We start from the raw sequence: 16,510 nt of genomic DNA, 5'->3' as shown, positions 1-16,510 counted from the left end.
AATCATACCTTATAGATAATGTTCCGGACGCAACTGTCACGTGGATATGTCCTGTCCAGCGGTAGGACAGATCCAGCAAAATGTGGTGGCATAGTTGGGAGGGAGTTGTCCCCGGACCCCATGAAGACCCATGACCTCAGATTAAACTTGGCCAAGAAACCCCCTGCTGATTACCACATACCATCTTCCCTCAGCTGAGGAATCTGTATTCTTTCATGTTGATCAAAACAAGGGCACAAAATGTACTCTGGGTGATTTCTACCACCAGGAGTGGCTCAACAGCAGTACTACTAATCGAGCTGATCAGGTCCTAAATGATAAAGCTGCTAGACTGTGTCTGCAGCAGGTGGTAAGTGAACCAACGAAAGGGAAAAATCATCCTTATCAGTCTGCCGGCTGAAGATGTACCTGTCCATGGAAGATGGACCACCACACAGTTCTTGCAGAGACTAAGACCTGCCTTCACATTGAGAGTACCCTCCATCGTATTGTGTGGCACTACCACTGTGCTTAAAGGGACAAACTTCAAACAGATCTAGCAGCTCAAGACTGGCCATCCTTGAGGCATTGTGGGGCATCAACAGTAGCAGAATTGTACTCCAACACAACCTGCAATCTTACGGCTGTGCATGGCCCCGACTCAAACATTACCATCAAGCTGGTGGCAACCCTACTTCAATGGAGAATGCTGGAGACATGCCAAGAGCAGCACCAAGGATACCTCACAATGAGTTGTCAAACTGGTGGAGCTACCAAACACAATTACTTGAATTTCAAACAGCATAAGCAGCAAGTGATAAGTAGAGCCAAACTATCCGACAACCAATAGATCACATTTAAGCTCTGCTCCAGAACTTGCCGCACCCCAGCCAAGCTGTTTCAGTACAGTTACAACATTGGCATCAACTTGTCAATGCGAAAAATTTCCTAGGTATGTTGTGTATGCTAAAAACAGGGCAAATCCAATTGGGGAATTACTGCCCCACAAATCTACTCTCAATCTTAGTACAGTGATGGAAGGTTTCTCAACAGTGCTATCAGGAAGCACCTGCTCAGCAAGAACCTGCTCGGAGATGCCCAATTTGGGTTTTGTCATGACCACTCAGCTCCTGATTATTCCCCCTTAGTTCAAACGTGGACGAAGACCTGAATTTGAGAGGAGAGGTTAGAGCGACAACCCTTGATATCAAGGACATATTCAACTGGGTGTGACATCAAGGAGCCCCAGCAAAACTGGAATCAATGTGATTCGGGGGCAAACTCTCTGCTGGTTAGAGACATATGTAGCACATTGGAAGGTAGTATTGGAGGTCAGTCATTTCAGTCCCAGGACATCTGTACATGAGTACCTCAGGGTAGTGTCCTGGACCTAACCATCTTCGGTTGCTTCATCAATGAACTTCCCTCCATCTTAAGGTTAGAAGTCTGGATGTTTGCCAATGATTGCACAATGTTCAGCACAATTACAACTCCTTAGATACTGAAGCAGCCTCTGTTCAAATGCAACAAGATATGGACAATATGCAGGCATAGGCTAACAAGTTGTAAGTAACATTGCATCCCAGAAATGCCAGGCAATGACAATTGACCAGGAGCTGAACTGGAATCACCACATAATCAGTCTGGCTATGGGTCAGAGACTAGGAACATTGCAGCAAGTAACACACTGTATGCCCCTCCCCCACCTCCCACTCCTAACTCCCAAAGCCTGTCCATCATCTACAATGCACAAGTCGGGAGTGTGATGGAATACTCTCCACTTGCATGAATGATTGCAGCTCCAAAACATCCAGAAGCTTGACACCATCCTGGACAAAGCAGCCCACTTGATTGGCAACATGTCCACAAACATCCACTCCCTCCACTACTGACACTCATTAGCAGCAATATGTATTACTTACAAGATGTACTGCCGAATGTAGATCCTTTGACAGCACCCTCCAAACCCGTGACCACTTCCATCTGGAAGAACAAGGGCAGCAGATATGTGGGAAGCTGTACATCCCTCCAAGTCACTCACCGTTCGGACTTCAAAATATATCGTTGTTCCTTCTTGTTATTAATTCAAAATCCTGGAATTCCCACCTTGAGGGCGTTGTGGGTAAACCTACAATACATATACTACCATGGTTCAAGAAGGCAGCTCATCACCACCTTCTCAAGGGCAACTAGGAACGGTAACAAATGCTGGTCCATCAGTGATGTCCACGTTCCACAAGTTGATTTTAAAAAAATTCCTTTCTTCCAATCCTGAGGAATATGTTGGATGTGAGTATTTAAACAGGAATTAAACTAAGAGAACCCTCCCAAAAGTAGAATAATAGTGAGGTTAATTTTTTTTTGTTGATGGTTTAAAGAAATAGCCTTTATTGTTGATTTTTCTGGACATGGAATATTTTATGCTTTTGAGTCCGCAGTCCAGCCAGCAGAGCAGTGCACCTTCATAGACAGATTTTTACAAGATGGCCAGTTAAGTAGCTGCCTCAGGGTTCACTATCTGATTAGGAATGGTCGGTAGTTTGGGAAAGGAGAGACTGGTGAATGTGTTGGCCAGCCTTCATCACGGCTGGAGTGTCTGAACTGCTTGATGAGAAAACCTAAAAGAGGGATGGAGTGAAATGGCAGTGAGAAAAAGGGCAAAGGAAATCCATGTCTCCCTGATGGCAGTTTTTAGGAGCCGATATGCTTAGGCTTGCCATTTGCACTATTTAAGTTGTCAGCTTGCATCCTATTTTCAAACCTTTAAATCCCTCCAACTCCAACCTTCCACTGTGTAGCCGCATCCTCTGAGTAACTGACATTTCTGACTAGCCTTTGGGCCATATAATACTATCAAAATTCAATGTCCTTGCATACTTGTACCTGTGGCCGTTTCACAAACTCAAATGGCTTCCCAATACTGCTGGTCATGTCAGTATCACCATACAGAAGGCACATGTTCGAAAAATGGAGGGAGGCATCAACAAAACACAGTTTTCTCTGATTTCTGTAGCCCCTCTGCCTCTACGTTTGTTTTAAGAGCCTGATTAAATGTATGTAAGTATCCTTCTACATATGTGTCATTACGCTGTGATGTATTCTCTCTTTCACTAAGTTATTTTATTCAGCTACCAGATTTAACTGATAAAGCAGTAGATAATGCAAATTATTGTTGACTTTAAAATTTGAAGCTGGATGAACACAGCAGGCCCAGCAGCATCTCAGGAGCACAAAAGCTGACGTTTCGAGCCTAGACCCTTCATCAGAGAGGGGGATGGGGTGAGGGTTCTGGAATAAATAGGGAGAGAGGGGGAGGCGGACCGAAGATGGAGAGAAAAGAAGATAGGTGGAGAGAGTATAGGTGGGGAGGTAGGGAGGGTATAGGCTAGTCCAGGGAAGACGGACAGGTCAAGGAGGTGGGATGAGGTTAGTAGGTAGATGGGGGTGCGGCTTGGGGTGGGAGGAAGGGATGGGTGAGAGGAAGAACCGGTTAGGGAGGCAGAGACAGGTTGGACTGGTTTTAGGATGCAGTGGGTGGAGGGGAAGAGCTGGGCTGGTTGTGTGGTGCAGTGGGGGGAGGGGACGAACTGGGCTGGTTTAGGGATGCAGTAGGGGAAGGGGAAATTTTGAAGCTGGTGAAGTCCACATTGATACCATTAGGCTGCAGGGTTCCCAGGCGGAATATGAGTTGCTGTTCCTGCAACCTTCGGGTGGCATCATTGTGGCAGTGCAGGAGGCCCATGATGGACATGTCATCTAGAGAATGGGAGGGGGAGTGGAAATGGTTTGCGACTGGGAGGTGCAGTTGTTTGTTGCGAACTGAGCGGAGGTGTTCTGCAAAGCGGTCCCCAAGCCTCCGCTTGGTTTCCCCAATGTAGAGGAAGCCGCACCAGGTACAGTGGATGCAGTATACCACATTGGCAGATGTGCAGGTGAACTTCTGCTTAATGTGGAATGTCATCTTGGGGCCTGGGATAGGGGTGAGGGAGGAGGTGTGGGGGCAAGTGTAGCATTTCCTGCGGTTGCAGGGGAAGGTGCCGGGTGTGGTGGGGTTGGAGGGCAGTGTGGAACGAACAAGGGAGTCACGGAGAGAGTGGTTTCTCCGGAAAGCAGACAGGGGTGGGGATGGAAAAATGTCTTGGGTGGTGGGGTCGAATTGTAAATGGCGGAAGTGTCGGAGGATGATGCGTTGTATCCGGAGGTTGGTAGGGTGGTGTGTGAGAACGAGGGGGATCCTCTTAGGGCGGTTGTGGTGGGGGTGGGGTGTGAGGGATGTGTTGCGGGAAATACGGGAGACGCGGTCAAGGGCGTTCTCGATCACTGTGGGGGGAAAGTTGCGGTCCTTGAAGAACTTGGACATCTGGGATGTGCGGGAGTGGAATGTCTTATCGTGGGAGCAGATGCGGCGGAGGCGGAGGAATTGGGAATAGGGGATGGAATTTTTGCAGGAGGGTGGGTGGGAGGAGGTGTATTCTAGGTAGCTGTGGGAGTCGGTGGGCTTGAAATGGACATCAGTTACAAGCTGGTTGCCTGAGATGGAGACTGAGAGGTCCAGGAAGGTGAGGGATGTGCTGGAGATGGCCCAGGTGAACTGAAGGTTGGGGTGGAAGGTGTTGGTGAAGTGGATGAACTGTTCGAGCTCCTCGGGGGAGCAAGAGGCGGCGCCGATACAGTCATCAATGTACCGGAGGAAGAGGTGGGGTTTGGGGCCTGTGTAGGTGCGGAAGAGGGACTGTTCCACGTAACCTACAAAGAGGCAGGCATAGCTGGGGCCCATGCGGGTGCCATCAAACTGATGTCCATTTCAAGCCCACCGACTTTTGTACAATAGAGAGATCAAGGCGTTCAGCCACATAGTTCATTGAAAGTTGCATCACAGGTAGATTGACTGCTAAAGAAGGCATTTGGCCCACTTCCGTTTGTGTTTGAGACCATTGAGTTTAGGATTTGGGATGTCATGTTACAGTTGTACATGACATTGCTGAGGCCACTTTTGAAGTACTGTGTACAGTTCTGGTCACCTTGCTAAAAGAAGGTTACTGTTAAATTGGAGAGGATGAAGAAAAGATTTACAAGGATATTACTGAAACTGGAGGATTTAAGTTATACAATGAGTTTGGATAAGCTGCACTTTTCACCGGAGCAGAGGAGGCTCAGGGGTGACCTTATAAGGGTTAATAAAATCATGAGGAGCATAAGGTGAATAACAAAAGTATTTTCCCTAGAGTTGGGGAGTTTAAAACTAGGATACATAATTTTAAGGTGTGAGGAGAAAGATTTAAAAGGGACCTGAGTGACAACTTTTTCACACAGAGGGTGATTCGTATGTAGAATGAACTGTCAGAATAAGTGATAGATGCAAATACAGTTACAACATTTAAAAGCCATTTGGACAGGTACGTGAATAGGAAAGGTTTAAATAGATATGGGTGAAATGCAAAGAGATGGGACTAGTTTAGTTTGGGAAACTTGGTTGGCATGGAAGAGTTGGACCAAAAGTTCTGTTTCCGTGTTGTATGACTCTGGGCAGGCATTCTAATTGCAGGGGATGTATTTACTCATGGAGGCCGGTTCTGATCATGGCAGGGGGTCGGGTGTTGATAGATTTTGCTAATGAAGCAGAATACGATTGAGAAAACAAACGGTCAAGGAGTTCCAGATGATGAGAGCAGATGGATTGTTGGATGAAAATAATCTAAAGCTTAAGCAGGAGGAATAAGTTAAAGCATTAGAGGAAGCTTGCTAAGAATATAAAAACAGATAGCAGGTGGTTCTTCAGGTATTTAAAAGAGGGAAAAGTAAGTAAAGTGAGTGTTGGTCCCCTAGAAAGCAAGAATGAATAGTTAATAGTTGATAATAAAGAAATGACAAATAAAATGGAGATATATTTTGCTTGTATGTTTACTATATAGGATGCAAGAAATAGTCCAGTAACACCCAGAAATAAGGAAGTAGCAGGAAGAGAACTCATTGAAATTGCTATCACGAGGGAAATGATATTAAACAAACTGATGATGCTGGGGCTGACAAGTCTCTGGGTCCACATCAGTTTCATCCTAGAGTCTTTAAAGAGTTTGCTAATTACATAGTAGGTTGCTTTGGTGTTTGTTTTTCAAAATTCCCCATATTGGAGCAAGGTTCTATCAAATTGGAAATATCACTCCTCTATTTAAGAAGGAAGGCAGGAAACAAGTTAACTTGATGTCTGTTATGGGGAACATGTTGATTAATGATTAAGGAGTTTATAACCACCTTTTGAGAAACTCAAGGTAATCAGGAACAGCCAACATGATTCCATCAAAGGCAAATTATGTTCCGCTAATTTATTGGAATTCTTTGAAAGAGCGGCTTGTACTGAATAGGGGATCCTGTAGATATACTTAAGAATTTCTAGAAGGCATTTAACAAGGTACTACATCAAAGGTTATTGCAGAAAATAAAAGTGTATAATTTTAGGGGTAACATATCAGCATGGATAGAAGATTGGCTGGCTGGCAGAAAACAGATTATGCATAAATGGATGTTGGTTTGACTGGCAGGATGCAATAAGCGAGTTCTAAAGTGTCTGAGCTTGGGCAGGGTGGGGCACAGCATTTTATAATTTACATTAAAAACCTAGATGAGGGGAACAAAGGCAGAGTAGCTAGAGTCATAGATGACTAAGATGGGTCAGAACATGCATTGCGAAGAACACATGAAGAAATTGCAGACAGTTGTAAATAGAGTGACTGGCTCAAAGTCCACAGATAGAGTAAAATGTGGGAAAATGTCAAGTTTTTCACTTTGGTAGAAAAATAAAACATCAGTGGCATTCTCGTATGCCATAACTTTGTAGGAGCCTTCTATGCTTCCATGATGTCATGCATAATTTGATGATTATTCAGTAACTTTAAGCACTCCTGTGAGAACATTGAGCTTTGTTCAACATTGTGTTCATGTCATCAGGGCTACACCCTGACCAGTGAGAGAGCTAACCTCTTCCTTTGCCTTCTCAAAGTTTATTATGAGGACCTCCTGGCTTCTTATACATGAAGAACTCATATTGTTATTTCCACTTCAATTGCCACAGCCTCCAGTGCTGCATCATAGAACCTTGATGCCTGCTCTTTGCCAGATCGTGCTGTTCTGTGTCGTTTTCAAATCCAATTTACTCTGGCAATGTAATACAGCACCTGTTCCAGAAAAACCCTTCTCCCTTGTAAGAGGTACAGGTTTGCTTTAAGTAGTACTGGCACTTCTGCAGAATTTCAAGATTTTGTGCCTTCTGTCAGATGTACAGCTATTGACAGCATACTTAGCACCGGTTTCAGACTGTGACCACATAAATGAGCTGGATAGGCTCTTGTGGTGCAGTAGTAGTGTCCTGCCTGGACCAGGAGGCTTGCGTTTAAGTCCTGCCTGTTCCAGAGGAGTGTCATAATATCTCTAGAAAAGTTGATAAAAAATATCTCTCAAGAACAAAGTTCCATCTGGGAGGTGTTGGTCTGTGGAAGGTACTCGACATAAGACCTCTTGCAGTGTAGTGGTAATGTCCCTACCACTGGAGCAGGAAGCCTGGGCTCAAGTTCTACGTGCTCCAGAAGTACATAATGACACTGCTAACCAGGTTGATTAGAAATTTCTATCAATGAACTGCCAGAACAATAATTGTGCAATGAATATCACACATCACAATCCCCCATGCCCTTTCTGATACCATATCCAACTTGTTCCCTAAATGCCTACAGGAAAAGGAGAAAAAAAAGATTTGTTAGAAAAGCTAATAGAATAATAAGAAACATGTGTTAGATGGTATTAATGTAAAGTTCATGATTTTAGACATAGTTTGCCTGTGCCACAACGATCCATCTTCTGAAGTCAATAAATACTTCAAAATTCTTTTCAACTGTAACAATAATTTATGCATCCGCTAATCCAGTCTAATCCACTTTTCCCTCTAGCAGTCAACACCTGTTCCTACTTAAGCCTTCAGTGGTTTTCTTTAAACTTGAAAACAAAACTCAGAGGATTATTTCAGAGGTATAAGGTGGAACGCTACTTATAGTGGATTCTGGTCTGTTTTGGACAATCAATTTTCTGAAAAAACCACAATGAAAATTCTAACAACAAAAGATTAAGTCTTCCAGACAACAATTAGACATATTTGTTTGAACTTATTGCCTCCATTGCTAAACATAAGCCACTTGTTCTGTTTAAATTCTTTTTCCTATTCTCCACTAAATAGTTTTTAAACAAAGTATATGGCAGAACGCTAAAATTTTTGAAAATTCTATCTAAATATTTCAGTAAAAAAGATTTGATAAATTGCAGTTGACATCCTTGCATGTAATAAAAGCAAAGGAATTCCTTGTTAACCATTCACACAAATGTTTACTCAGTACATGCGTTGTGTTGCAGAGGTGAAATTGTGCATTTGGAATTTTTAACTCCTGAACCTCAGAGACATATTACTTCACTGTTCCCATCTAAATCCAATTGAAATAGCCTCACCAGCAGGAAGTAAGAGTCAAAAATAAATAGCAAAGAAGTTTCTGAAGGGTCAAATTGCTAGACTATTCTTCATCTCATATACGTGTTTACAAACTTGATAGCATCCAAGCATGCAAAGGCTGATTAGTTTGCCACTTCAGAATTCTGTCTATCTCTTCAACTAAATTGTTCTTATCACCATCAAGTCAGGGTTAAAATAATAGATAGGGAATCCTTTAGTCCATCTTGTTCAGCTACCCAATCCTTCGGTCAGCAAAATAAAATGAAGGTTTCTGGGTGCGAAATAATTTCTATTCATAAATGATACCACATATTATTCATCTCAAATATATTTAAGTTATGGGGCAAGGGTCTGGGTGGGATACACATTGGGTCGGTTTGGACTTGTTGGGCTGAAGGGCCTGTTTCCACACTGTAGGGATTCTGTGATTCTGTCCAATGATACATTTTCAAAATGATGATTCTTTTGCTCTTTAAATTATTACACCATGCAGAATTATTTGATGTTGAAATTAATAATTAAGTGGAAAAACCTAACTAATTTTAAGAAATTTGTTTTGCTTTGAGTTCTTTGGTACAAAATTATAATGTGTTTTGAGTGCATTTATGCCTTTATATTTTACATGAAAATATCAGATCTGTGACAGTGTGTGCCTAGCAATTGACGATGTCCAGAAATGTATCTTTTCATCATTTATGCAATGATTCATCTTATTTAGCATGATATGGAGAAGATACAATAGACTGTATAGTTGAGTCAAATACAGTTTTTTTATCTCAGCCAATTTTTATAAGTGTATCACTTCAACATGAATGATGGCAATTTTGCCCATAAGTTATTCTTGAAGATGTGATGTAAATGTATCATATATATATAAATTTATGTATATCAAAAACATCTGACACTCAATTTCAGTGACAATATCTCTTTGTGTAATGGTGGTTCTACGTGTGGAACTTTAACTGTGGGTGAGTGACTTCATAATCCCCAGACAAATTCAAGGTGATATTTGTCAGATGTGGCAATTTTAACCCCTGGCATCATCTGCACGTTGTTTCAAGTGATGTGTGTTTAATGGCTGCCACAGACTGCAAAAAAAAGCCATCTAAAGCGAAGGTAAAAGTTACATGACTACAACAAGACTGCAAGTATGCCACAAACAGCTACTTTCCTCCAAACATTCTATTTCTTGTTAAAAACAAATTGCAAGCATTTTCATTTTCAGTTACGAAGTATGTAAGCTCCCCATAGATATATGTTTTAAAACTTCATTATTCACCAACAAAACTGTGAGTAAACGCTAGTCAGTTCCACTTCCATCAGCCTCTGCTAATGCAGTGTATGCATTGTCTTTAAATTATGCAGGTCTTCAAATTCCTAGTGTAAATGGATGTGAGTTTGCTCGCTGAGCTGGAAGGTTAGTTTTCAGACGTTTCGTCACCATTCTAGGTAACATCATCAGTGAGCCTCCGATGAAGCGCTGGTGTTATGTCCCGGGAATAGAAAGCGGGACATAACACCAGCACTTCATCGGAGGCTTACTGATGATGTTACCTAGAATGGTGACGAAGCGTCTGAAAACTAACCTTCCAGCTAATCAAGGAAACTCACATCCAGAACCTCAACCTGAGCTACAAATCTTCTCAAAACTCCTAGGGTAAATTGTTGATTGTTCCTCTGATACCTGCTTATTTAAGGGTTGATTTTCCTTCTCCGGAGAATGTACATCCTACGACAGATGCTGTTGATGTGTTATTGCTGATTCATTTTTGTTGCTACAGAATAGTGAATCTCTGAGTCTGATTGATATTTTGTACTTTGTGGGAAGTGATATCATTTCTCCCCAGTCAGCTTGTACTCGAGGAACAGCTTATCTATTTGTTTGCAGCTGTGTCATTTGTATCAACTCATTCATATTCATTGGATAGAATTGAGGCAACAATTGCTTTACACAGGTCCCCAGTTGCCACATGAACTGACTTCTGTTGCAAGTGTTTAGTGTATTGACTGCTTGCACTCTGGCTCTCTAATGGTCAGCTCTGGCGGTGATTTGAAAATTTTGTCAAGGTGAAAGTTGGCAGTTGTTGCACTTTCATTTTGCCACTAATGCTTTTTACTGATAATGTTTTCATTAGTTTTTTTCATGATTGCAAGAGTAACTTGAGTGCAATGTGAAGTTAGGCATTGGGCTAGATTACTTTCCAAGCCTTCAGTAGGCATATTTCTCCAATCAATGATTGCCTCATATAAGTTTGTGCTCAATTTGTTCGATTTTTTTTAAGTGATCTCTTTCGTGATTTTCAAAGGCACTTCGGCCTTTCCATTTCACTGAGGATGGGGTGGCTGCCATTGGGTAGTGGTTGAATTCACCACTCATGAATCGAGAGCCAATATCATTTATTGTTATGTCTGGAATGTCATAACAACTGAAGTGTACTTTCAGGAATAATTTCCTGTGAATGTAAAGAAGACTACACCAAGCTTTATCCTTGTTCTGACTGGAATGTCACGAGTTATAAACAGTTCTTCAGCTTATTATTTGTTACAGGTAGTGCACTGGCTGTTCTAATCTAATTTCTCATGTTTGTGTAGTTGAGTACTTCTCCTGCCTCCCTCAGACTAGACCTACTTCCTTGATACTTGAATGGATGTTTCAGCATTTTCGTTTTCGCTCCTTGGGGATAATCACTCTATTCCCTTGCATACAATGTCATCCTGGGCTGTCAATTGATCTCTGTATACCCAATGTCCAATAAGAACAGGTATATCATTGCTATTTTCAGGCCATCTTTTCATCACTACCTCCTGCACCACTTAAAGAGCTGTATTGTGTTACATAGCTTGCTTGTTTAGAGCCAGATATTAATTTTTCAGATTCATGTCTCTGCTGCATTGATAACTTCCAGAGCTTGTCAAGCTCATTGAATCTGGAAGGTTTCACACTCTGTCTTATCATCCTTTATAAAGAGTGCTGTTCTCGGTAGCATGTTGGCAATGTATATCTGTTTCCCTTGCTAGCATGCAATGTCCAGATGATATCTCTACAAATAAAGTAACATTCCTTGCAGATGCGTTGGATCAGCTAGAAGTAGTTTGAGGAGAATGTCTTGAAATGGCTTATGGACGGATTCCACTGTCACTTTGGCTCTCCTGAACAGACATTAATTAAAAGGCTTACAAACAAAGGCAATAGCCAAACACTCTTTCATTATCTGAGCAATAACATAATTCACTTTGTGTTTACAGCCTGGATGTAAATATAACTAGTTTTCCTTGCTTCATAATGGTTGTTGCAAGTGCTGGATTACAAGGTAACTTCATCATTGTATTACCTCAACACTGGCATTGTCATCACTGGTTGTTTCATTCTTGTGAATGCTGCTTTTTGCTCAGTGTCCCAGTACCACTGTATGCCCTTAACAGTTAACATGAATAGAGGTTCATACATTTAATTTGATGTCAAATTAAACGGGAAATCTGATAAATAGCTCATGAATCCAACAAACAATTGCATTGCTTTCACACCTTTTGGTTGCTGCGTCCCTGGACAGTTCTCTTTGACAGGATCCTGGTGAAGTCCTATTGCTGTAACTAAGCAACCTGTTTCCTTGAACTTAGCACCTTTTCTTGTTCAACTTCAAGTTCATCTAAAAATCTCTCTCTAGTAGTTACACCAGATTCTGACCATGGTCTGCAATGGCTTCTTCCATTGTGTCTCCACATCCACAGACTAGCAGGTTGTCCATAATACCTGGCAGGAAGATAACTATCATCATAAGATGTAGGAGCAGAGAGAGGCCATCCAGCCTAATTAGTCTGCTCCAACCGTTCAAAGAGATCATGGCTAATCTGATAATGTTCAGATCCACCTTCCTATCTCATCCCCATAACCCTTGATTCCCTTCATGATTATAAATATCACGCTGTCTGCGATGATACTTTCTGAAGCAGTGGAAATGCTACTGTGTAACTACTACCTATACTAAATGATATCCAGAATGTAGTTAGAAAATGGCTGCTTTGAGGAACTTCACTTAGCAGTAACTATCCTCCACTTAGAGCCTAGTGAAGAACTTTGCCTTGGCAAGATGTAGCAAAAGTTTTTCAGTGATTGTATTGTGGTATTGTGATCTCTTCAGAGTTTTGTTGCAATCCTTTAACTGTATGGATACTCTAAATTTTCCTTTTATTCCCATGGCTACCATACTTCCAGGCCAATTTGGAAGAGTTGTCAATTTCTTCAAACTTCCTTTTTCAACTATTCTTTTTAACATTCAAGCTGAAACTGAGGCAACATAGAACTCTCTATATAGATACTGATGTGATCTCCCATTCTCATTTACTTTGAAATAGTATTCACCCGGAAATCAGCAAGACCTGCAAAAATGTCCTTCTTGTCTCCTTTCTCAGCAGATGTAATCTCATGGCAAGATCCTTTGTTTCTAAAACAGTCCTCCCTCTGATGAGATTATCTTTCAGTTGTCCAAATGCATAGGATTAAGCTAATTCTATCGATTCAGTCATATGCTAATTAATTATTTGGACTTGACTTGACATTTGATACAGAATAAATTCTGTTTATAAGTAATATTAATAAGGGTGCAAAGAAGGTGTTTTCAAAATCTACAAAACCGCTTCTGTTTGGATATTCTGTAGTGTGTAAAGCCTAGGCTGCAGTATGGCTTGTAGCACATCTTTCCCAGCATTTCTGTAGCAATTTATAGTTTTGTCACTGAGAGTGGAAATAATTCTGATTCTGTATCATGTTTCCTTTCATATCCACAGCAGCATAGAATGAAAAATGCACAACAATTTTGACTCACGCAGTACTTCAGAGTTGCAGACTATTTGTCTTTCTAGCTTTTTCTTTCAATAACTGGTCCTTGAAGGTCTGAAAATCCATACATTTTCAGCTCCACCATTCTGACACCATGACCTTAATGCCTGCCACAGACTACACTCAAAGGCACTTGCAGCACATGTAGAGTTAACATGATTACACAGGTCAGCAGTACACTAAGTACATCTACATTTTTCCAGAGAATTGCTGCTAACCCAAAATAATGGAAGAAAGTAGCTGGCTGGCTGATGGAAGCAAAGTTTTGGGTGAAAGCCAAGAAATAAAAAAAATTGCGAGCACTCAACAATGTGAAGTATCCCTGAGAGAAAACCCAGTAGTACTTGGATGTGCATACTAATCTTCCATTTTGATGTGTACAAGATGAGTCAGAACAGTAGTCTCATTTCCCAGTTTTGATAATTTTACTTTCTGGGATTACTTGAGGGTAATTTGGACACTCACGCTGTTCCTCACAGAAGGAAATCAATGAAATTAATTAGGTCAACAAAATGCCATTGGACACTGATCTGCACATTTAAAACAAGATCCCAATTGCTTCAGATGACCCTTTGAACAGGTTAAAATTGAAGATGGCAAGATAATGTAGGATATCTGTGGACCAACTATCAAACCTATTTTCAGAAAAAAAATCATGCCTTAGTGATTTCAAACTTGGCTCCAGTAAACTTTAATCCATATTTAGAGAAAAGCTGTACTTGGATCAAAGTAACGTTTCATGTGTATACTTCACTGGATAGGTACAAGTTGTTTATTTGTAATGATTTGAGTCATTCTATGGAAAATAAATCCCACCTAAATAAATGGAATAGAAAATTTGATGAACGATGAAGTGGTTCTTGCTACTTACGAGAAAATGTGGGGAATTCATTGGTAATGAATACTCAAGCTTCGGAAATATTTGATGGTAATGGTTTGGATAACACCTATGTTATCCTTTTCATGTCCTGTTCTTTCTTTCTCTATCCCAAGTGCATTATAGTTGATTATATCTGCACTAACTTTTATAATTCAACCCAGTGGAGCTTGACACTATCCAGTCTACATGGTTTGGTTCCGTCCCAACCAATGTATTTATCGACTGTTTCACTGGAAAGCATTAAATGGAACTTTTGTCCCCCACTGTCTTGCAGATTATCAGAAGCACACAGAGCTGCCATAAAGGTTATTCGACGAATGCAATATTTTGTTGCCAGGAGAAGATTTCAGGTGAGAAGTAATATTCAGTTCACCAACATAAAAAAAAGACAATGGCTTTGGTGGACCTAATGAAAAAGAAATAGAAGTGCTTAAGTTATGTGCCATTTGGAAAATATCAAATTATGTTTCGGCTTTATACATAGCTCAATACTTCTGCAAAGTGGTGTGACATACAACATTATCACCTGGAAGGGTCAACTAGTTTTAAAATATTTTATTTGTTCATGGGATGAAGGTGTCATTGGCTAGGCCAGCAAATATTGCCACTCCAGAGGGCAGTTAAGAGTCAGCCATGTTGCTGTGGATCTGGCTGTAGGCCAGATGAGGTAAGGTTGGCAGTGTCCTTCTCGAAAGGACATTAATGAACCAGATGGATTTTTCCTACAATTGACAATGGTTTCATAGTCATCTTTAAACTCTTAATTCTTAATTCTGGATTTTTGTTGAATTCAAATTCCACCATCTACCATGGCAGATTTAGAACCTGAATCCCCAAAATATTACCTGGGCCCTCAGAACATTACCTGGGTGTCTGGATTAACAGTCCAGTGATGATACCATTAGGCCATTGCCTCTTGTAAAAATGAAAAATAAATTTTCAAACAAGTTACACTTTTGAGTTTGGGCACAAGGAGAGCTGGCTGTGACAAATGGAAATTTGAACCATGGAGCTGTAAAATAATATTAGTTCATCTATTTCTTCTCTGTAGTGGCTAGGAATGGTGTACAGGAAGTAAGTCTCCCAAGGCTTGAGTGGTAGGAAATATTTGCTACTAACCCCTCATTGCCCATTTTACTCCACCCTTGACAGTTAAGGACTTTTTTAGTTCACCTTACTTAGAACCGATGGCACGTTTGGATTAGGGGTATAGTGAACAAGTATTCCATCACACTGCTAACTTTTATCTTGTAGATGCTCATAGACTTTGGGATGCCAGACAGTGAGTTAATTACTGTAGAATTTCCACCTCTAAACTGGTCTAGCAGTCTAATATCTTTATGGCTGCTCCAGTTAAGCATCTGGTCAATGATAACCACTAGGATGATGATAATGGTGGGGAGGTTCAGAGGGGTAATACCATTGCCTGTCAAGGAAAGAGATTTAGATTCTTTGTTGCTGAAGAATGTCATTGCCTGGCACAAATGTTATTTACTATTAACAGCCCAAGTCTAAATGTTATCCAGGTGTTGTTACATGTGAGAATGGACTGCTTCAGCATTTGACCAGCTGTTTATGCTACTGAAAAGTTTCAGAGATCAGTGAGCACCCCTGCTTCATGTCATACAAAGGACAGGGATAATTGATGAAGCGGCTGGAGAGGGTTTTATAAACTTCTGTAAAGTTGTCTCTCAACCTCCAATGCTCCAGTGAAAATGCCCCAACCTAGTCTCCAGCCTTTCCTTTTAACTCAAACCTTCCATACCTGGCAACATTCTGGTAAATCTCTGCTGAACCGATTCCAGCTTAATAATATCTTTCCTATAACTAGGCAACCAGAAGTGGACACACTATTCCAGAACAGGCCTCACCAGTGTCCTGTACAATCTCAACATGACTTCCCAACTCTTATACTCAAAGGACTGCACAATGAAGGCAAGCTTGCCAAATGCCTTTTTAACCACCTTGCCCATGTGTGATGCAAACTTGAAAAAATCATGTACATGAAGTTCTAGGTCCCTCTGTTCCACAACACTACACAAGGCCCTACCATTAATTATATAAACACTACTCATGTTTGTTGTGCCAAAATGCACTACCTCACATTTACCCAGATTGAATTCCATCTGACACTTTTAAGCCCATTAACCCATTTGATCAAGATCCCTTTGTAATCTTAGAAAACTTCCTTCACTTTCTACAATGCCACCAATTTGATCGCAGTATGTCTGAAAGCTTTTGGAAGCGAACTCGTGATTCTCCAACTACTAAACCATCATCAGTTCTTCCACTGAATCTGTTTTCCTCCAGAAAGGACTCCTGT

At 41.1% G+C, this 16,510-nt stretch overlaps 1 protein-coding gene across 1 annotated transcript in view; it reads left to right on the top strand.

Annotated features, from left to right (window-relative positions):
* Nucleotides 1-16,510, top strand: part of kcnq1.2 (potassium voltage-gated channel, KQT-like subfamily, member 1.2) — a 480,582-nt gene that overhangs the window by 305,304 nt on the left and 158,768 nt on the right. The window contains exon 15 of the mRNA XM_059652242.1: nt 14,462-14,537. Within this exon, the coding sequence (XP_059508225.1) occupies nt 14,462-14,537 (76 nt within the window). The remainder of the gene's footprint in view (nt 1-14,461; nt 14,538-16,510) is intronic.

This window comes from Stegostoma tigrinum, chromosome 18 (assembly GCF_030684315.1).
Source record: "Stegostoma tigrinum isolate sSteTig4 chromosome 18, sSteTig4.hap1, whole genome shotgun sequence".
NCBI lineage: Eukaryota > Metazoa > Chordata > Chondrichthyes > Orectolobiformes > Stegostomatidae > Stegostoma > Stegostoma tigrinum.
This window is presented reverse-complemented; position numbering and strand designations above follow the sequence as displayed.